This window comes from Dermacentor andersoni, chromosome 10, assembly GCF_023375885.2.
Source record: "Dermacentor andersoni chromosome 10, qqDerAnde1_hic_scaffold, whole genome shotgun sequence".
In the NCBI taxonomy this organism is placed as follows: Eukaryota; Metazoa; Arthropoda; class Arachnida; order Ixodida; family Ixodidae; genus Dermacentor; species Dermacentor andersoni.
Window position 1 is genome coordinate 46,502,974 of NC_092823.1, and position 22,943 is coordinate 46,525,916.

The following is a 22,943-nucleotide window of genomic DNA, read 5'->3' on the forward strand; positions in this document are numbered from 1 at the left end:
ACGCCGCTTATACCATCTGAACTAACAGAAACCTAAAATGCACAGTGAATCTAACGTTTCAATGAACCCAATAAAGTTGTGGCGACTTCCAAGAGTACCCTTGTCTGTCAATGCTTGGACATTTTCTCAACTTGTAGACAAGGACATAGGCTGCGCTGCTTGACGTACGCAATATGTTATCAGGAATTATCGTCAATTCTAGTGAGTATAAACACCGCGGCCATTACACCCCGATAGTGAGGCAGTGACTGAAGCGCATTCTGTCGATCTTTTAGTACTTTCGCAGATAATCTGTGCACCCGAATCTAACTATTGTGCTGTTGGGTAATAATCACTGTAAGCATTCTAAACCAACGTAGCAAGCGCCACTGAACGTACCTCTTTGTGTTAATGCATATTTTTATCCCCCTACGTGTAAATATGCCGCAGCATACTCTCTGAAGCCCCACTGCCGCTTAGTTCACATAGTGAATTACAATTTTTTTCAGCAGCACATAAAGTAGAGAGCGTAATAACAGCTTCATTTTAAACAGAAGTAAACAAGAAATAAACAGAAAATATGTTACTTCCTTTAGGTCTTCGAATATTGCGATCTACCATACTTGTAACGTCCCTATGTTCAGGTAATTAGTCAGCACAGGCACTTGAGTTTTAATATGTGTTTTGCAAGTAAAGGTAAGTTGTGCGCAGACACCGTGAAATTATTACACATGAAGCCTACTTAGCAGGACAGAATTGGGTTCTTCAACCATGTGTGAAGCTTGAGTAAGAACATTGTAACCAGAGAACTCGGCAAGTATTACAATTCACACGAATACTCTGTTAGCCATAATAAATGCTGTCATGCTTTTAATTTTAAAATGATTTCTCACGCAGCGAGGAACATTGATAAGCACACCTTACGTGAACAAATTTACCTCAGGACACATTCTTGTCAATATTGACATATCTTGCCAATATAGCGCGTGTCGGTTGCAAATTAAAAGTGCAAGTACTGCACTCTCTCAAAAAAAATCCTTCTAGTGCAAAACATTCAGCCAGATACATTTAGAGGACCAGATTATTGTTCAGTTCAACAAAATTCATTACCCCATATTTGCCAGCCCCTGATGTCAGCGTCGATTTGCTTGCCCTGGTACCATTCAGTTGATTTCAATAATCAGGGCTTTGGCTCCCCTGCGCACTACCTTCTAAGGAGAAATATGCCGTCCTGTTGAAAGGTATATTTGTGCTTTTATTCCGTTTACTTCGCTAGCGTCTTACTCCATCGTAAGATTACGTACACCATTTTCCTTTCGATACGCTGGCGCCCGAAGTTCAGCTGCCATTCCAGTTTCTTTGCTGCTATGGTTCCTTAGAGTAAATCTGCCCAACAGAAACGGCGCAATTTTTTTTCTAAGAATATTGACCGGCAGCTGTTAAAAAGAAATTTAACTCTGCGAGGGCTTATCCCATAATCATTAGATACCGCGTGTGAACACCTGTAGGCTTCCGATATACTCAGGAGAGCAATTTATCTAGCAAAGCTCAAGGATCGCATACGATGAAGGCTACACTTACAAACCGGAGAAATCGTTGTTGGAAATACTATGACTCTAAAACCGTCAGCGAGATCTCCAAAACTTTGTCAACCAGATGCTAATACCAGAAAGCCTATTCCCTGGCTGCAACGTTCAGCAAAGACATGAGAATTTGCCATCAAGAATACACAATCCGGCAAACCATGCCTAGCTTGCGAACAATATGCGGGAGCAGACATACAGAACTTGCGGCAAGAGAACAATTGTATTATGTTGGCATCGTCAGCACAGGATAGCGGTTTCTTTCTTTGTGTTGATGTTGAGTACGCAGCCAAATGGGAACGGGGACAGCCACGTGCTATGTGGGCCGAAAAAAGAGTGCAGCCGTCATGAATATCTGCGTAGCGTTGTCTTTTTTAATATTTGTGGAACTATGTGACTCATCGAGGCCTAAAGCGTATGGTGAGTACTATAACTCCTCACACTTTATTAGATAACCTCATTTTCTAGAAATTCACAATGATGAAATGAGCACCACATATTAAGGCCAATAAATGTACCCTATACTTGATCAAGATCAAACAATAAATATTGGTATAGGTAATAACATTCAGTACAAGTATTAGCTCTACTTGTATTATGCTATTTTCTGACACAGTGTATTCATGTGAGCAAGTTCTCTAGCTTACTGGCTGTTCTCTGATGATGCAAAGACGAAGAAAAACAAGAACACATATAACAGACGACTACTTGTTTGTAATATTTGTATATTATATTTAGTGCTCTGCGCTCTAAGAACGCCCTCATTTCGTTCCTGTAACTTGAAAAATTATACTGGCAAGAGAACAAGATTTCTCTTGCTGGTCATATTCATCTTACTTCAGAACAATAATTATTTAGTGATGTGTCACGGTATTCTCTTAGTATCCTGTGCTAGCTAGCGCTCATTAGACAAACACATATGGCATGTTTTCTGCTAGCAACCATTGCGGCTGCTGCTTTATTCTAGAGCAGTGGGTACTTTTACGAAAGCGCTGGTTTTACATTCAGAAGTCAAGGGGTTACTACGCATTAAACTAATTGGTGTAGCATTTCATCGGTAATAACGAAGCTGGACGTGCAAGCAATCAATAAAAAGCATTCTAATATTTACATAGAACTTGTGTTAAAGATAATCTACCTAGTCTAACGGGTAAACATAAAGAGCATCGGCCATCGGCCCGAGAACATGAGAAGCTTTATGTGTGCTCTATTGCCAGAATCAGCAGCTCAGTCATTATTCGAACTCGTTCACTACTACATGGAGCTCTTTAGCAAATTTCTCACAGAGGACACCGACACCACTAAAATTGTAATAAAGAAAATAAATTGACTTAGACTTCGAGCATGAAGATACGCGAAGGCCCAGTTGCTAGAGAAGTTATGAAAATAAGTATGCTGCGGCTCGACGGATATTATGCTACAATCAAAGAATAATTTAGGCCATATATGTTCCTATCCTCTCCGCAACGACGACTAAAATTTAGTCAAGCTAATAAAATATTATATTTTTGTCCCTGTTTGTGTAAAGGCGGATTTACTTTTGGGATATCTACTGGCCACATTTATGGCATCGAGTACCAGAAAAAAAGTAGCAATTTGTAGTTTAAGTAACCATATCCGCCCATTAGACACACAGCAAGCAATAAAGGGAACCGTTACATTTCAGATCTTTACGGTGAAGCTGCTCAGTACAAAGTTTTCCTTACCGAATGCATCACAGTTCTCTGTCCACCAGACGATAAAGGTCAAACGAAAGGATTACGAAACATTTCGGTGGCTTCAGGGCAGTCCCTCAGCGCGGATGCTCGGTATAGCAATCGCCGTTCGCTTTCGTTACTTCAGTGCCTTCAGTGCTGTCTGCCGGGTACCTTCGTAAGGAAGAGACACCGGAGAAATCATGTAATAAATCTCTTCTATTCATAAAGAGTTAAAAACATTTGAACTATATATGTATAGTAGTTCCAAGTGAGCAAAGTGTAATTACTGTCTTAACGCTGTCTTAATTCTGTCTTAACGCTGTACCCACCTTTCTCATTTCTTCGAGTCAGATGACCGGTGCAAAATTATTCTTTACGCATCATCAAGCGAATGTCCTCGTCAGCGATGGTTCTATGATTGGAAAAATAAATTCTGCCTTCCCAGTTGCAGCGCAACAGCACCCTTTTCAAGCAAAATAGAATGCCAGGGAATATGCCGAAGTGGTGAGCCAATTTTCATCCAAGCATTTCTTTATGTTTTTTATGCTGCTTTATTTTGGAAATAAATCCATCTTGTTCTTGCGACACACTCACATGCCTTACGCGTAATTATTGGGCATCAGCATTACTTGGCACGTACCAGTCAAACAAAACAATATATAAGTCTATAAAAATCAGCATTATAGTAAAATAAGTGGTCCATTTAAAAGATTTAATTACTTTAGCAGCACTCCTGCGTATTCTTTCAGACGTATGGGTTTCAGTATAGCATCGTTGTCTTGAAGTACCTCATGAAGCATTCGCGAGTGCCGTAAAACGATCGGACGGTACATGTCAAAAAGATAAAGTGCCCAAGAATACGTGCCGGGGAGAACCTCAGTGGCTGTGACGGAAGAAGCTGGCTCCGCAGGTCAATGACTCCAAGAGCCTCTTCTTAAAGAAGATCCAGTTCTACTGGTGATCCAGTAATTTGGTGTGTCTATGGCATGGTTTTCTGAATTGTTGTGGCTGGGTAACTCAACGCTGCAGATGCGTCGAGGTCCTTGTCCCACCGGGGCTTTGGTTTGTTGATACAGTCCTTCCCACCTCGGTGGCCGTGTGTTCTCTACTGCCCCATGGCCTCGGGTAAGGACCAATTCCTGAGTGGTACCTGATGGGGGCATGCTGCTAACCCCAACATGGAGCACTTACACACCTCTTCTGCCTGCCGCAAAGAGTCCTGGCCTTAGCCAAGTTCACAGCAAGTTACGTGCGCAATCAACCACAAGCCTGAAAGCGAGAGGAACTTTATGACGGTTTTTTGTATACTCACCCATTTAGCTTTGTTGAGAGCACGGAATCTGGAAGTATAAGGTGTTATGTGCACGACAGTGAAGTTTTGTAGTGTCTGCGTGACGTCACAATACAGATTGTGTTATGCGTGCTCTAACTGATGTGCCGAATTTGTAACGACCGTCTGTAGAACAGCCCAATTCAGTCCTACTGGAGTTCTGTGCCGTTTTATTGCGACAGCTCTAAGAGAGACACCGAAGGAAAATTTCCGCCGTTGGCGTTGCCGTTGCCATGAAGTTCCGTCTAATGTTCAAGGGCAATAAGATCATATTGCGCCCGGCCCGCCATATGCTGTAGGTGTGAGGAAAAACTTGCTCAGGTGAACCGAGAATGACCATTACTTTATTTGCGCCATCTTCAACTAAGCCAGTGTTGTGAGCGGAAGGGCGAGGACGTTGTGAGTGCATGCCAATGCAATAAAGTGCTCCCTAAAAGGGGAGGAGGCGGAAGGTAAGCAAAGGAGCGCGTCCCCATTCTAGCACTGCCATGGCTGCCAATGGTAGTGCAGAGCGTGGCCCTGAGCGCCATTTCCTGGACGTAATCTTCGGTGCACGCAAAAGCTAGGAGAGCCCAGACGGCTGGTAGCTTTGTGTAGGACTGTTTTACTGCGCGCCTATTCTTCGATGTCGCGTTATTTCAAGTTTGGGATATGCGTTGAAGCCAGAGGTAGCACGACACATTCTGTCACCATTGCTGCCCCTTTTCATCAGGGTATTGTCGTGACGTGTTGTGCCTGACGGTTCTGCTGGATGAAGGAAGCTTCACCACCAGACCTGCAACTTTGGAACGCTGTTATGACATCGCCCCTGCAGGAAATTACGCTCCGACCAACGAAGCCTGTCCCCGTCCACTCCCCCCCCCCCCCCCCATCAGCCGCCGAAAACGACCCGGGGAAGGAAATAGCGCACCGCACACAGGCAGTCTCCCGTCTTCGGAGTCAGACTCTGAGCAGGTTCAGAGAACGTGATTTTAACGTACGGCCAGGTTCCGTAAAGAGTTTCCAGAGTTGGCGTCGGTTGTCAGCGCCCGAATTCGCATTCCTGATCCGTCAAACGACACTGACCTTTGAGAACGAGAAACGCATCCTTTCAGTCCAAGTGCAAGTGCACGTTTGTGAAATAATATGACCCAGGTCCCATGCATTGGCGCGATCCTGGTCACCGCAAGGAGAAAGGGAAAAGGGGATGGACCCCAACCTGGCAAGCCGGTAGACCTAGGAGTGCTGCAGTCTGTTGACTGAGGTCCTCGGGTGATGCAAACGCCTGTAAAAGATTTTCTTCATTCCCTCAACCTGTACTGATGAGAGCCGCGGCCGGACACCAACTCGAGATCACATCGGCCACGCAACCCCACTCCGAACAGACAGCAACTGTCAGTTGTCATAATCTGACATCTGTCCATGCTTGCTTGTGTGCACGTGGCACCACGTGTTGACTTAACTTGTAAGTAAATGTTCGCTGAAATTTATTATTACTACAATTCTTCGTTCGTGCACTTGTTTAAAGCTTTGCTATCACTATCAATCCATCTTCAATAGGACGAAAATGTTACTTTTTTGTTTATCCAATCGACGCTCTGCAATGGCCCACACAATTTAAGAATGCTATACAGTTGTGCAATTGCATAGAAATATCTTCTATGATATTCTACACCCCGTTTCACTGCTAATTTTGATATTATTGTGTGTTTTCTTGATTTGCTACTCAATTGCAGAAGCGTACGTGCACCAAAATTATCGAACAAGACCCTCATCACATTTCAATTCTGAAATATGAATGTAGTTCCTAAAATCTTATGCAGTGTGATAAGTACTTCATGATAATCATTTAGAAACATGCTTATCCATCGATTGCGTAGTCGACCCTTACCAACCCTTCTCTTTGAAACACCGTGTTTGGTTAATGCATTTTAGAAACAGGCCATTATACCGGGCACTTTATGTTATAGAATGGCTAACTTGGGACGCCGCAAGCTTGCAAAGCTGTACCGCGATGCTTTAAAAGATCCCAGTTATTGTATTTTGTGCACACAAAGTGTCCAATATTCTGCATAATTATTCATGATGATATTGTTCTTTACATTAATATGATGCAAACCTATTGTTTGCGTTGTCCAATACGTTAAACTGAAACAATAAATTGTCAAGTTCAAAGTGCCTCAACTGAGCAGTCAGCTGCTGTTGAAGGCTGCTGATAATGTTTTAACACCTGGGGTTCTTTAACGGGCAGGGGAAGAAGTGGGCTACATTAGAGTTCTTGAATCGTGTTCATGTCAACGAAATTTTGCGTTGGTACGTGTAAATTGTGCAATATCTAAGTAAATTTCTGTGGACGTGTATATAACTACACCTGCATTCGTTCACTCGACGCTTTGTTCATCTTGCGCATAACTAGTAAAAAATATGGTGGTAGCCAAACCTCATCGTGTTCGAGAACAGCAGTTGGTACTAGCATAATACCTAAATGTGGGTTCTCTAGAATCAGACAGAGCAATACGCAGCTCCGTCAAAAAAATAATAATCTATTTGAGCCATGCATGTTTTTGTCGCCTTTATTTTAATCTGGCACATTTCAACACACTTGCCTATTATTCACTTCATCATAATTATGAAAAATACATACACTTAGTAGTCGTACATCACATGACTGCAACGAGGTTCGTTATGCCATGTGTAGAAAATTGATATAAAAGTTCGAGTAATAAAGCATAGATATTTACTCGTTTTTTCAGTGTAACCTATGTTGAAAGATGATCTTTCAAGCTAAGGTTGCTGCTCTTCGAAGTGTGTCATGTTGCTGTGGTGCAAACATGGATCCGACTATTTCATGACGAAAAGGAAGCAAATGTGGTATTTTATTGATTATATGCGGATGTCCTGGCCATTAAAATTTAAAATTTCTGCTTTTACGCTAAACAGGGTGGAGGGCATTTCGTTTAAGACCTCTCATTACTTAGTGAACAATGAAATTGAACGTGACTCAAAAGCTCTCTAAGCGAAATGCAATTTCCCAAAAGTTAATATTCTGGGTGAGAATACGGTTTTTATTATGTACAGTCGCGGACAGAATAAAATGAACCACGGGATCTCCGAAAACGTTCAATTCCCGAGCATCCTGTAGCAGTAACCAGTAAAACTGCCCACGACAACGTTGTTAGCATATTCTAGTCGAGGTCCAAAATGCAAATACCAGATTGCGTTGTGAGGTTGCGGAGATATTCAGCTTTTTCTTAGATTTCATGGTCCATAATATTCTGTCCGCGACTGTACATCTCTTCTAAAATTATCTCTCCGAACCTCTATATTTTGACACTTCCTACATTCTCTATATTCTTACATCGAACAAACTGCGTTCAAGTTAAAAAAAGTTTCATGCATAATGGCGGTGGCCATCAATTTCGGATTGTTACTCATTTGTCAGTCACTTTTAACTGGTAGGCCCCTATTTATTACTGACATGAAAAAATATTACAGCGATTTTGGTGTGTAGTTATCTAACAATTTTTCAACATGCCTTCACGAATGCAGGCGATGTTTGCGATTTCCCGGTGGCAAGTGCCCTCTGCTTCAACCATGTGTTTCCAGTCTACGTGTACAGTCCCAAAGAGGAAAGATGTTTCCTGACTTACGATTGCACATACTTCCTAAATAAGTTTCCTACTTTAGGAGAATGCCTACGTACTTGCGGGCAGCGTAAGTAAGCATGTTAAAAAAATACGCGCTCGTCTTTCTTTTTGTTGTGTTAGCATTGTTCAGCAATGCCTAGACTCAGCTCTATAAGCTGCCTCAATTACTAGAATCGTCATCTTCATTTATGTTCATTGATCACTCTGTAGGACAATTACAGTTTTAGTCTAGTGTATTTGGTAGCATCATATTTCGAAAATAACCTCACTGGCTTGAATTTGAGACCTATTTCTGTGTTATAAGTTACACACAGTATTTTCGTATTTACGAGAATAAAGAGTAGTTTGTTATGCCGAAAAAAATCACCCTTTTATGTTTTCGACCATGCCTCTTACTTAAACCCGAAAAGCATGCCTTTTCGAAAGCTTTACTAGTTAAGCGAGACTCCATATCAACTTTGTTCATTGGCCAATGTAGATGAAAGGTCCATGTGGATCCCCTGTCGAGAGATGAGGGCTCACAGTAGTCAGTATCACTTCAGCATAAAACAAGCTGGTGTTTTACTGCGCAGTCTTACTGTTGTGCCTCGACACCTTCATTCTGATATCGATGACTTCATTTTTTCGAACTTTACTCTTTGGGGATAAATTAAGAAAGGACGGTCAGTCTTTCAAGGTATCTGCGATTCATTAAAGAGGTTATATACACATCACCCGGTGGCCGCTGCACATCTTTCATCGAAGCGGGGGAATGTAATACATCACACTCTTTCCACATACAGCTAACCCGTCACAATGGATAACGCTCCACTCATGCCACTTTTGCCACTTTTAGTCCCTGTAAAATCCCTTTCTTTTCCAGCAGTTTGTATTTATCCTCAGACTATAAATCTTTCTGCAAATCAAGCAATATGAAGTTGCTCATTGGTAGGCATGCATTACTTGGGTTCATTATCTGTCCAGTTTCACGTGGTAATTACTAGAATAAGGTATGAAAACAATTGATGTTTAATTTTATATAAGTAGGCGCACATTATTGTCTTAAAGGGACGTTTATAGGGCCTTTGTTCCATTCTTCGTTTGGTTAACAAATGCAAAACAAGTATTGCATGTTAGTTTTCTTTGTTCAAGCCTTTTATTTTCTGCCGCGCTCCTTTTGGCGCAAAATAATCATTTGAACCACATTCGTTGGTAACTCGTAATACTGATTACAGCGTACCATTTTTTTACCTACTGGCAAACAATTTCAATGCATCTAATTCTAACGATTGTAACAATACAAAAAAGCAACCGCATTCTGCTATTTATAGAGCACGCTAAATATTAGCAGAGTGCCATCATAATGCTTCAGCTGTACCGTTTTTTGTTAGCATACTTCAAGAACTTACACATTTTCAAATGCGAGGTAATGGTCTTTAGCCTATGGCAAACCACCGTTGACAAAACGCCTATGGCAAACCACAGACGCTCCTGATTTTATATTAGAGCTTGAACAAGTATGCACGTCACATGTGCTTTTACATAACCTATATGGATATGTTCACCAGAGAAAATTATTTCCAACTGCCACACGAAACACCCAGTCCACGAACCCTGCAACAAATATACAGCCTCCTTTGCCCCTTGGTCAACCAAACAGTATCAGTTCAATGCCACCGACAAAGTCGAAGACGAATACTCGCAAAAAACTTCCAATAGTCCAATTACCAACTGGTGAGTCAGGTTAAGTAAAATTTATGCGCATATTTCTGTATTTTTTGTTCGTAACTTCTCTCCCCAAGCAAAATGTGCGCAAGAAAGTGGTTGGCTGCTTTGAAAGGTTTGGCGAAGCCACTGGCCAAAACACGCATGCGCATCTAGGGTCTGTCACTCAACTTATAACTTCTGGGTTTTGCCACAAGCAGAATATCCGGACAGGAAAGGCAGCACACGTGGATGGGTGCTCCGCTACTACGGCCATCACTCTCGCCTCGACGAAAACGAGGGGGAACACAAGGAGGGATGCGCGCTCGCGCTGCAAAAATCTACGCGTTAGTGCACGAGCGCTGCGACCCGGAAATCATCGTCTTTGATCGTATCGGGCACAAAATCGGCAGCCTCGCTCAGCACACCAACCAATACATTCGCGGCACTATACTACAGGCACAGGAACAACTACACGGCCTCAATGCTTTGGTCATCGCCTCTGTGCAGTGTTATGTTGCACTATTTCAGGAGCTGATAGAAAAGAAATCAAGACATTGAAAATGTAGACACAACTTGCGAAAACACCTAGTGAGGTGTTCGAAGCGCGCAGCCACATTTTTAACGCGACAGCATTAAGTAGCTCGTGTCGCCGAAAAGCGGATGTAGGTGGCATTGGCCGTGAGCGAAAAATCCCGGAAGGCAATTCATAAATAAAAACAACTTGCAAGATGTGCTGGGTGGGAATCGAACCAGGAACTCCGGAGTGTGAGACGGAGACGCTACCACTCAGCCATGAGTTCTTTTTTGTTTTTTTCTTTCTTTCATGGTATTTATTATAGTTGCATTCAACCAGACGTTCACCAGTTCTGCATAGTCAGAGAATGGAGGGCACAATAAAAGTCACACACAGAAAAGGCAGCGTTCATACTGTGAGTAGAAACGTTCTTGTCACTTTAGAAGGGTGGCAAGGATAAGCACCTCACCAAAATAGGGTACCAGTCCGGTTGTACACCGAGTCCATCATAAACCTGCTTTAGGTGTAGTGTCATTTGGATGAAATTTGCCCTTGTAGGTACAACCCTTTCGGCGTTTCTGTCCATCATTCGCGTTTTCCACAAACTGTGCATTCCCATGACAAAAAACATATCGAAAGGTGCACTATTATCAGAGGTTGGCAGCAGGTATCGCACAGTATGAGCGTTAATTTCAAAGTCTTTCTTTAAAGTCCGTTGGAGGACATACCAAAATAGGATGGCGTCAGTGCAGCTAATAAAACAATGTTCAATTGTCTCTGGTACATCACAAAGGCGACAGTTAACAGAAGAGACAAAGATACCCTTTTTTTGTAGCCATGTTTTAACCGGTATGGTTTCACTATGAACTTTATAAAAGAATGTTTTGCAGCAAGGGGATAAATACATTTTGCGAACTCGCTTTAGCACATCGTGGCCTGGCAATTTAATGTATATTGATCGGTAAAGTGGAGGCGGAAATAGCATGGATAGTAAGTCTTTGTACAACGTTTTGCGCGACACAGAATACAAGTATTCAGTGGAAAACCGAACTGTCAGGAAACGAACCGCCAAGTAAACTTCTTGCATGAACCCCCGCAAGCATAAGCGCGAAGAAAAACTTGAAGAAACAACTAAATCAGGTAACGCATTAACAAGTGTGACTTGCATGTATGAACGAATTACAGGATGGGAAGTATCGCGAAAAAAGAAGAAACGAGACACTATCTGCCGCACATAAAGATGTACTAAGCCCAGCCCACCTTCACTAACAGGCCTAAAAATATTGTCTCGCCTCATGGGCTCAAAAGTTGAAGACCATACGAAGGTTGCAAAGATACGGTGAAAGCGTTGGATGTATAGCCTAGCACAATGGATAACTTGCAATACAGAGAAAATTTTTGTTGCCAAGAACTTATTGCAGGCTTCGGCTTTCCCAAAAATAGAAAGTCGTTGTGGAACGAATGTCTGGGCGTAACTTTGTAGTACCGAAACCCGTTCTTTCCAATAGTGTGCGCTTAATTTATATGCGTCTAGCGGCACGCCAAGATAATTTGGCGGGACATCAGTCCACTTAACGCCTACAAACTGTTCTGGTGTATAGCACCATGAGCCAAACCATAAGCCTAAGCTTTTTGAGGAGTTCATTCGCGCTCCTGATACGCTGCCAAATTCTTCTATTTTCGATACTACTTTTTCAACACTGGACTTATCCGTGCAGAAGAACGCTAGATCGTCCGCATAAGCTAAGACTTTAACTTCATTACCCAGTATATTGAAGCCATGGATGTGACTAGACTGAATTACGCTTAAGCATAGCGGTTCCAGGTAAAGAGCGAATAGTAGTGGGGACATCGGGCATCCTTGTTTTACTGATGAGCAAATAGAAATGGGTTCGGAGAGTTGGCCATTAATAACTAAACGAGTAGTACAACATGTGTAGCAAAGCCTAACGCCTTTAAGCACAATGAAGCCAACATTGACATGCTCCAGAAGGGAAAATAAATAGGAGTGACTGACACGATCAAAAGCTTTAGCAAGGTCTACCTGGAGCATTGCAAGCTGCTCAGTGGAACCATAACAGTATTGAAGAAGGGTACGGGCGATATGTATGTTAGTTTGAATTGATCGGCCCCTGATTCCACACGTCTGATGGGAACCAATTAGAATTGACATCGCAAATTGCAATCTATTGGATAGAACTTTCGCAAAAATTTTGTAATCCACGTTTGACAATGTGATTGGTCGATAGCCTTCTACGGAACGCAGTTTCTCTTTATCTGAACTTTTGGGAATTAAAACTGTGTGGGTTTTGCAAAAAGACTGCGGAAGGGCGTCAACCTCTAAACTTGTAATAAGAATATCCAATAATACGGGGCTGATAATTGATTTGAAAGCTTTGTAAAATTCACTTGATAGTCCATCGGGGCCGGGTGTTTTCGACAAAGCCAACTGATCAATAGCTAACTCAATTTCTTGAATCGTAAGGCTACCACTGATGACTGCACAGTCATCATCCTGTAATGGTTTGACAAGAGATACAAAACTCTCTAAAACTTTTGCATCGTGATCGTCCGGAGGTGCACTAAACAACATAGTGCAGAAAGTTTCGAACTTAGAAATTATGTCATTAGTATTTGTTAGAAGACTACCTTCGGAGTATATTTCCGGAATTACTTTGGAAATACCGTGACGTCGCTCGTCAAGTAAAGCTTGGCGTGTTGGTTGCTCAGATTGCAGAGCACGCCTGTTTCGAGATCGAATTCGCGCACCTCTGTAACGTAGTGCGTAATACTTTTGTAACTCACATTTAATGTTTTCTATGTCGGCAATGTAAGTGCCTGGCATTTCGCATTCAATCTCATAAAGGCTACATAGGCTCTTAACAAGCGTTTTTTCTTCATTCTTTCTATAGAATGATTTCACCGATCCAATTTCTATAGCCACTGTACGAACCTCTTGTTTAAAGAGTTCCCAAGCAGCAAATAATGGCAAGTCACTAGAAAGGGAATTGGTTAGAGCCATGCGCACGCGATTAATAAATTCCTGATCATTTAGGAGCTCAGAGTTAAGCTTCCAGAGTGCCCACTGTGGTCGGAAATTAGTTACAGATTTTTCACCAATGTTTGCGATAACCATACAATGATCAGAGAATGAAACGGGGATAGTAATGCAGGATAGTCCTCGAGAGAGGAGTGATGAAGAAACATAAATCCGATCTAGGCGGGCGTAGGAACGACCTTGAATTCTTGTATAAGAGCGAGCTCCCTGTCCCGACACTCCTACATCAACGAGCCCTGAATTTTCTATTATGTTAGACAAAACTTCACCACTCCTGTCCCGCTGAGGGTTAAAGCCGCTTCGATCGTTCGGACCACACACAATTGAAATCTCCCATTAAAACAATGCAGCGATCACAGTCCAATAGACTAGACACAGTATCAAATAAAAGAGTTCGTTTTGCAGCGTCATTAAATGCATAGACGTTGACTATGCGCCATGGCACACCCTGCAACACAAAATCACAACATATATATCGACCTTCAGTGTCGACATGATAACTAAATGCTGAATAAAGTAGGCTCTTTTTCAGAAACAGGAAACAGCCCGCGGATAAACCAAGAGCGTGTGAAACGCAAACATTATACTCAGTCAGAAAAGGTCGCAAAGCCCTTTCTGTCTCGTCGTCACTCGCAATCTTCGTCTCCTGCACGGCGACGAAGTCGAGGCGCCTCCTAGACAAAAGCCGGCGAAGCTGCGCCTGTTTCTGCAAAGACCTAAGGCCTCGTACGTTCAAGGTTGCGAATAGAAGTTGCTGGGACAGGGCCATGGTGACTACCAACTATTTGGACCTAATGATCTATGTGATCAGTCCTAGAGGGCAACGGTGAGGCTCCCTCCGAAACCCCACCTGGCCTTCTGGACCGTGATCGTCGGCACTTTCCTGAGTGTTTCGATGTTTTGCGGCGACGTGCTTTTCTTGTGGTACTGGTCGTCTCGCTGTCTGTGCTTGATTCCGATCTGTTAGTCGCACGGCGCTTCGGAACTGAAGTATCCGCGTTACTTCGTCTGTCCTCTGCCGGCTCAGCGCACGTGTCGAGATGCTTGGGTGCATCAGATGAGTCACCTCCGGCTCCCTCATTCGCTTGCTGGGCAGAAGCTGGCTCCGTGGTAGCGGGTGCTCCTTTGGGTTGTTGCTTCGGTTGGTCATCTTTCTCTTCGCTACTACTCAGCCATGAGTTCGATGGTTCAAAACGCGAGAAAAGCGCTTCTAGTGAATGTGGTTTTGCCTTAGAAACGCGCCGTAGAAAGTTATACTGCGGTGTGTATCGGTAGTTATGAGCATGTAAATTACAGAAGTCGCAGTTAAACGAGTAGCGAAGTACGTTTCCGCTACATTTCTTTTACGCTTTCTTAAACATCTGCCTGAGCCGAGATATGGCTCCCACTTTGGAAGAAGAATACATCATTGTCGAGGCGAAGAATGGCTCGCGATTTAGATGCCGCGGAAAATTTGGGCCGTGGCTACGTTGATTTAGAATATGCTTTCAAAAATTGAGACACTAGTAGCGAATAGGTGTTTGCTTATGATAGTTGTACTCAATATCTGCGGCACAGAAATGGATTCAGTCCGACAGTGCGGATAGACGAAGTATACAGGTATGCAAGACTGACACTAACCTCGTTGTGACCGACTTTTTAGTAGTACAGCGACGCTTTAGAGGTACTACTCAAGCACCGCTATCGATCTTGTAGTCGCTATTAAGAGAGACAAAGATTTGACGTTACCGTACCGCGCAAACGCCAGTATATGTCAACATGACAGTGGACTGCGAAATTCAAAAGCATAAGTTATACAACGAAATACCAGGTGCAATAATATAAGAGAAAATAAGTTTGCATTGCATATAAATTGATACGCAATTTCTTGTGTCACGTAAGCTGTAAATTATTCTTTGTTTGGTGTAGTTTTTTATTTATTGAAGTCACAAAAAGAAATTATCGCTTTTGTTTAATTGCGTTATACAACTTTTACTTTGGATCCATGCGTACATTCAACGCTTTAGTATAGTTTTTTTTATTGTGGGTATGCTATGTATTACAGTAAGCATATTGTCATTTTGGGAATGGCTGCATTTTGGCGGACACCCGCCCTGTCAGGATTCCATGCTTTTCAACGGTATATGCTAGACCTCTGTACATCTCTAGTTGTCTCGTTGTCTGAAATGAAGCAACAGAGAGAACCTCAAACGTTGTATTTACTCACGCAGGAAAGCAAGATATCAAAACTCCTGAAGTAAGGAATGCTCAAGGAACCGGCCAACCAAGCTATTTTGATATACTGCAGGGCGAACAGGATCCTACAGCGTCAATGATACCAATTCTCAAAATACAAATAAGGCATGCACCACCAACTAGGGGTGAGCGGTTGTTATGGTTTCAACCATTAGGAAGGCTATCACCTTGTGAACTTATTAGCGAATGTTAAATCCATGGATGGTAATGCAGGTCGTATGAAGCATGAGTCGTTTGCTTAAAGTGTATGAAAGAAACGTGTTTCTATCGCTTCCGTGTAGCCCTAAGGCAGCCGGTGTCATGAAGGTAATAAGGCAAATCTCAAGAGAGGCGATGTCCTGTAACTTTCTTCCGGATGTTCAATTTAACCGTTTCAGTGTTGTCTTCACACAATGAATTAAAAAGTCGAATAGCTGATCGATATTCAGAATGCAAGCATCACACAAATATGTTATTTGTATTAAAATCACATTTATGTGATTTGTTTGTTACACAAGTATAAACTTGCAGAGCTATATTTCTAGCAATAACGAGAAAAAACAATGCACCGAGAGCAAGTGAAGTAAACACCAGAAAGCCGCCAATACCCTCTCAGCAGAACGTCCTCGTTTCTTTTCGTTATTATTTTGCGTCATTGTTCCCTATATCCTTGGACGTACTAGACTAAATTACCTCATTAACATTTAGAACGCTTACGGAAACTGTTCAAACGTAACCGAGTTGCTTGCCCTGAAATTAATAAAACGCTCGTAACGCAAATAAAATATATTTCGTTAGATATGGACGAGGGCAAACTGATGATTGACGCTCATTTTTTTTCTTTATTGCTGTACTTCATCTCTAAAATTTTTTGAAATCTCAGACATGCGATGCAGAATGCATGTAGCCGATACATTGCTAAATAAATGCCACCATAGACGATGGTACTACAATGAAATTCAGCGAGTGTGCCAACCCACCTGCAGCGAAGAAGCACCATTCCTAAACAAAATGGTTTGCGATGGAGTGTGTCGAACAGGTAAGTGCATATTTCGTTTGAACACACTTCGATTCACTAATGAAATTAACTTTTACAAATTTGTGACCGGGTAGGACACGTTCTTCTAGGAGTTTCTTAAGCAAACATTTCAAGAAATCTCAAACCTTCAGACTATTTATGGCCACACATTCGCTACGTACCTCCGGAAATATGTTATGTCTGCAGTGTTTTGTTGCTGCAGAGAATGCAAACAGGATGGGAGTCAGCGTGAACTTGACGAAATATGTAAACATATCTGATTACAAGTGATCCAGTAAGGTTTCAATAAATGTAAAGGGCTTTCTGGAGAAAGTAGCTGCTTACTCGGACTTTGAGGCATCGACAATGTATTTCATTGCTTAGACAAATGAGTCCCTCCCTACTGTTATTGCCGTAATCATTGTTTTATATATTGTGACCCAAGATGATGAAATAAACTTGCCAGTATCAAGAACGTGCAAATTATACTAATATTAATTTGCTCTTACAGTTGATGTTTGCGGTTTCCCCGTGGCAAGTTTCCCCTGCTTCCACGAAGCCCATCCAGTATTCATTTACAATCCGAATGACAAATCATGCTTCAAGTCGTACAGCTGTTCTTATTTCGGAAATAAATTTCCTACCTTGGAAGAGTGTCGGCGAACATGCAAAAAGTGTGAGTAAAATACCTCAATACTAATGCAATTCTATCTTTGAAGTAGTTAATTTTGAAAAGTAGGTACACTGACATACGTGGCTATAGTATAAAATCTTTGGTGTCGTTTAGTCACTGTTCTATAACAGCAGCTGGAATTATTCGTGACTGATACAACTTTTTATGCGATTATGTAGTGCTAGTGACGCTAAAATTCATCTCGTTAAGTTTCTTCCGTAGATTGATTGCCTGTTTTTTGAACAAATAACGTGGTCATAGGTTCACATTGTTAAAACCTAATCAGAATGTCGCTTACCGTTGTAGATTAAATTTCAGTGGTCATTGCAAGCATAAAGGTGATAATGCATTTTTATACATCTATATAAATTTTGAGTGCATGCAATAACGTCTCTAGGGCAATCAAATTTTTCTGAGAATATGAAAAAAATATACTGATACCAAATAAAAGAAATAAGTAAGACCAAGGAGTGCATAACAACTTGAGGTGGATGAAGGACATATGAACTAGGGAGCACAATACCGGCACTGCCATTCAATTGTTTATCTTTGTAGCGAAGTCGAAGAATACAGCAGGGGCGCCGGCGTCTAGCTGTCACGTTAAAATCAGAGCAATGAGTCAAACAGTTGAAAATAGGTACCCGTGAAATTATTAAACAGAATTTGAATCAATATGCTCACCAAAATCTTTTAGTGAAAATAAATTCTATTTATGCTATCGTGCGTAAGAAGTGGCTGCTCATTTGTCATCTCAAGTCCAAGTGAAGTTACAACTGGACGGCTAATACAATGACTACATGTGTGCGTCTAGGTAAATAAGAGACATTGGGCTTGGTTTTAAATTGGCGAAAAAATATTCTTAATGGTACTTGAAGTACTGAAACGAAGTTTCGTGCGTTATAAACTGTATCATACAATACCAATGTATTCCAGCACCCCATATAAGCATTTCATTCCGATCATCCGTTTTTTACAGGCGCAGCAAACGATCAATCGAGAAGTCGTACTGCAAGCAGCTCTCAAGGAAACGGCCAAATACTCAGCTTTGCTTCAAGCGCTGGGAATCAAATAACTCCTTCGAGTGCGGGTTTATCTACTGGAAAGTTATTGGCGAGTGAGTTATATCTCTCACGATTTCTTCACACTAGCATTCACTACATTGTTAGTCACAAAATTTTACCATCGAAGAACACGTCAGGAAAAGGGGCCTGTGACGCACCCACGCAATATTCTTTAGTAGCAAAACGTCGTCTAGTGCAGTGACATTTTGCTGGAGTGCAAAATATTGTTAAGGGTAGCATTTCTTCTCTTCATTATTTTCGTACAGGAATTTCATTTTTTATTGTGTACATAATGAATGTTTAAATCAATTCAGTCTTCGAATGTTGTTACTTCGCAACCAAACGAAAAACATTTCTCGACCGTAAATACTTTATGCCGTTGTCTTGGTAGCGTCTGCACTGTTAATTACGCTATTTTGACAACCTACGCATGTGGTTATTATTCTTTTGTCAGAAGCGGCATCCTGAAGTTCAAGCAGTGGTAGGCTAACTACTAGTGTGCTAACGAAAACTAAGTATACCCGATGTTGCGGGCATAAATCCAGGTCACATTTCGATACCCTCGAAATGCTTCACAACTAGTTAGTGTCTGTACATTTAGCTATAGCTTTAATGCGGACCACTTTAACTTTACTGATGTATTTGTGTTCTGGTACGGATGTATCCGACGCTATCATGTATGTAGGTTGTGTGTAAGTCGTACTTACAATTTTTTCTGCGTACTTTAGGTTGAGAAACTCCACTAGTTCAGTAACTTCTCTGCGCCACATGGAGGGCCTCCGTATGGGCGGTGTGAAATTCGCGGCACGTCCACGCCAGACGTCCTTTGACACGGGGCCCTTAACGTTATCCCGTAACGAAGTCGTGCATTCTCCAAGCAAACTTTGTCTCGTTGCGATTACCTGCAATCTATCACCTCAGTGAGTGCAGAGCTGGGTTGCTTCAGTATGATCACAGAGCCCATGGGTCGTACGTCATGTTATGACTACAATGGGATGCGTCTGTAATGTGGTAACTCGAATGTTTAAGTGACGGCAGGTCGAGGTGGCGGCTGTATAAGCCAAAAAGTGCTAACACTAACAGCATAAGTGCTTATTTGACTGCCCGTTTTGCCCAGTTAATCTGCAGTATCTCACAGGTTGCAATCACCTACGTGCTGCAGCTGTGCAATGACACATTTCACAGATGTTTCAGCTCTCAAATGGTACACAGGTGTCTCATGACACAGTTGCCTAATGACTGCTGCGTAACGGCACAAATTTACGTTAAAGAGGACTGTGTAGATTAGAGACACCCTAAAGCTGTCGATATATACAGGTATCCTGTCACAATTTGGCGTTTGATACTCAACAAAGAGAAGCCGTCACTACCAGTAGCGACGGGGGCCAAAACGTTGTGCTGTATGGGACGATTTTCTGTGCGCTAGTTTTTCCCACTACGTCGCGCAATGCTTTCCCACGGATAAATTTGATTGTCCGTTTGCGCTGTGCAACTACATCAGCCATGCACGTCTTTAGTACTTCGTTCCGTTGAACATTCACGAAAATAAATATACTTCAATCGAGTGTGCAAGCTCATGAATTAAGATATGTAATGTAATGTTCGCATCATGTGTACGCTAAACCTGTCATTGTATGACTGAACAAATAGCAAAGACACGAATACGACCCAAAGTAAAGGTAGGACACCGCGCAACGTCCTTGTATTTGCGTTAACCGTTGCCGTCCCGTATAAGCCACTGACACAGTTAACTGATTCATGGGGATGGTCATTTCTTAGTGACTTGCAATAAACCACTTGAACTTAACAATAATTGTACGTGCTTCTTTCAGATCCTTACACACCTTTTGACAGCCAGGAGAAACCTGTTGCCCAAGCTACCGGAGGCAGATGAGCGCGGCGTATTATTATTCCTGCTGAAGGAAAACAATGCACGATAGCCGATTCCATGCTATTTCCAGACGCTGAATGTTGCATACAAATGCAGGTGCTGTACGGTAGCCCAGTCGGGAGTGTTGTGTGCTTGTCGACGTGTTTACTGAAGAAATTGCGCAAATTTACAATGCCCATAATATAAAGTGCAATAAATACATGTTCAAAACTCGAGTGATGCGCTCAGGCATATTAACAATTCTTGTGTGAGGGCGTATGTACCCGCCTTCAGAACTAGACTAAGAATGATATCACATTTCTTTAGGGCCGCCTATGACGTATACGCAGTGTAAGTAGGGCCGAAACAACGCTTACGTGTGTATAGACGTCATTTGAAACGAAGCGCACGGGCATGACGCCTATTTTTTATTCACAGTGTTTCTGATCACACACACTGACATCAAAACAAAAAAAGCGAGGACAATAGTCCTGCTGTATTCATTTTTTTTATGGCGCACGAAGAAGAAAAATTGGTGGATCTTTTAAACACTACGAGGCATGCTTTGTTATGCCTCAGCACGCATCCCCCCCCCCAATTTTCTTATATTTCAATAAAATAAAGCAAATATGCTTTTAAAACTGCAACAGAAACAGGAAATAAAGATCGGATGCGGGCTACATAAGAACAACTACTCATTTTTCCATTTTCGACAGCATATACTTGGATAAGAAAAAAATGGGCACGACTATGATAATGAATAAACAGAAGTAAGTGTACTGACAATCGTTGGCCAAGCACACTCGTAAATTACTTTCATGGTTAAGCATCACGGATGATTACAGGGTGGTTATAATTCACGTGCGTCACATGAACCTTCAGGCCGAGCTAACTACGGTTATTTAATAAACCACATATATAATGGCAATAATACAGCTTTAAGGTCGACTTCTTTTTAAACTTGTAATCTCATCATATTCCATAATACAATTCAATTTCAATGGTATGGACATTTCTATGCAGGCATTTATTAGGCTGCGTATTTTCGGTTTGGTGTTTGTTCATATGGTGAATTTTGGAAGCATGCTTTTAAAAACACTGGCGCGTATTGTTATTATTATTCGGCAGGTTATCAGTGCTGCTAATAAGTACATTGAGAATACTCGCCAATAGGATAAAAAACGAAATACGAAAGCAAGCACAAAAAAAAAACTTGTAACAAAAATTAGCGCATACGAAGAAATTACATCCTGCAGCGTGCCAGGACTAACACGGATACAGAGAACAGTAAATTATATGCGTCATGACAACCTATAATGTATGAACAAGGTCCTAGTCTATACATAACTCTTTCTGCATCCAGAAAAACCCGTCACTCTCACCCTCTCGCTCTCTCTCCTTACGTTGCGAGGAGAAACCTCTTTACATTTTCTTTCTTTCCTCGAACTACAGAAGAATGGAACCTCATCCCTTTCCATCATGTGAACTCTCTGGATCAATTCAAACTCATATTATTAGTACTTTCTAAGTAACGATGCTTTGTGCTATTTTGTTTCCTTTCCTAAGTTTATATTTTGCGATTCTGCCTTTTGCACGCGCATTTTTTGTCTTACCTTGCCCCTGCTGCTTGGGCCATGCGGCCCGCAACATGATGTAAATAAATTAAAAAATAATAATAACGCGGGGGCAAGAACCGGCGCTCAATGTAACAAGTATATAAATATGTGCGCTGGCGAAAATTGTTCCAGACCATAGAAATGAAAGCGTAGAGTATCGCTATCGCTCATGAACTATTATATATAGCAGAGCGCAGACACTGATGGCATGTGTGTTATGGTGTTCTGGGCCGAGCTTACACTAAATCATCTGGTTCTGGTTTAGTATAACAATAATCAATCAATCTATAGTCAATGAATATTCTATTTACCATGCCCAGAAACAACCCTTAGGTCCCCGACTTCTGGCCAACAAATAAACAACAAAAACAAAGGTAGAAGAGTAAAAGCTGCAACGAAAATTTAAGGGATAAAATAATTAGAAACAAATAAACTCAATAAACAACTCAGTGATCAACCACGATAGATCTTTACCACACAATTGGGAGGTGGGCTACATATACAGAAGTAGAAAGAAACTATGAAAAGACAGGAAAATAATTGTAGCTAGAAAGAAGGATTATGAGAACGTGCGAAGTTCGGAACAAAAATAAACAAAAGAAGTCAACGCGTATTGAAATATATGAGGGCGGAGAAAATGACAGTTTCATAGACTTTTTTCTAGTTCTAAAGACTGCATTTTGTGTACAGGCGAGTGTCCGCTGAAAGAGGCACAAACGTGTAAGGGTCTATGCTCCCTGGCAGCTATCTGGAGTACTTACTGTGAAACAGGAGCTAGTAGATCCTAACATATCATAATTCTTAGAATGATATTGTATCAATATAGGATGTCGGCACGACTACGTCCGCCTCTGAAAGACGGAAGTGCAGAATCATTATTCAGACTTGAAAAGTTGTTGGAGCGCAGCTTCAGAAAAGGTTGTTTCTGTATTCTCGAAAACTTTTTTACAAGCTCAATAGTTCGCTGTTTGAATCGCTCGTGCCTTTCTACGCCATTAAGGTCTATTCAAGCAATGGG

At 41.7% G+C, this 22,943-nt stretch overlaps 1 protein-coding gene across 2 annotated transcripts; it reads left to right on the forward strand.

The window, feature by feature from the left end:
• Nucleotides 1-1,856: 1,856 nt before the first annotated feature.
• Nucleotides 1,857-20,543, forward strand: LOC126543138 (uncharacterized). 2 transcript variants are annotated; one of them, XM_055062269.1, is made up of 8 exons: nt 1,857-1,982; nt 3,611-3,763; nt 8,118-8,282; nt 15,684-15,833; nt 16,571-16,726; nt 17,217-17,381; nt 18,355-18,492; nt 20,272-20,543. In XM_055062269.1, exons 1-8 carry the CDS (start codon nt 1,910-1,912, stop codon nt 20,331-20,333), a joined length of 1,062 nt encoding a protein of 353 aa, XP_054918244.1. In that variant the 5' UTR covers nt 1,857-1,909; the 3' UTR covers nt 20,334-20,543. The 2 variants fall into 2 exon arrangements, with proteins under 2 accessions (XP_054918244.1, XP_054918245.1); XM_055062270.1 differs by lacking the exon at nt 8,118-8,282.
• Nucleotides 20,544-22,943: the final 2,400 nt, after the last annotated feature.

Coding starts and splice junctions, on each gene's coding strand:
- LOC126543138 (XM_055062269.1), top strand. CDS start 1,910: ATGAATATCTGCGTAGCGTTGTCTTTTTTAATATTTGTGGAACTATGT. Junction 16,727..17,216: donor CGATGGAGTGTGTCGAACAG/GTAAGTGCATAT, acceptor TTGCTCTTACAG/TTGATGTTTGCGGTTTCCCC. Junction 17,382..18,354: donor TCGGCGAACATGCAAAAAGT/GTGAGTAAAATA, acceptor CGTTTTTTACAG/GCGCAGCAAACGATCAATCG.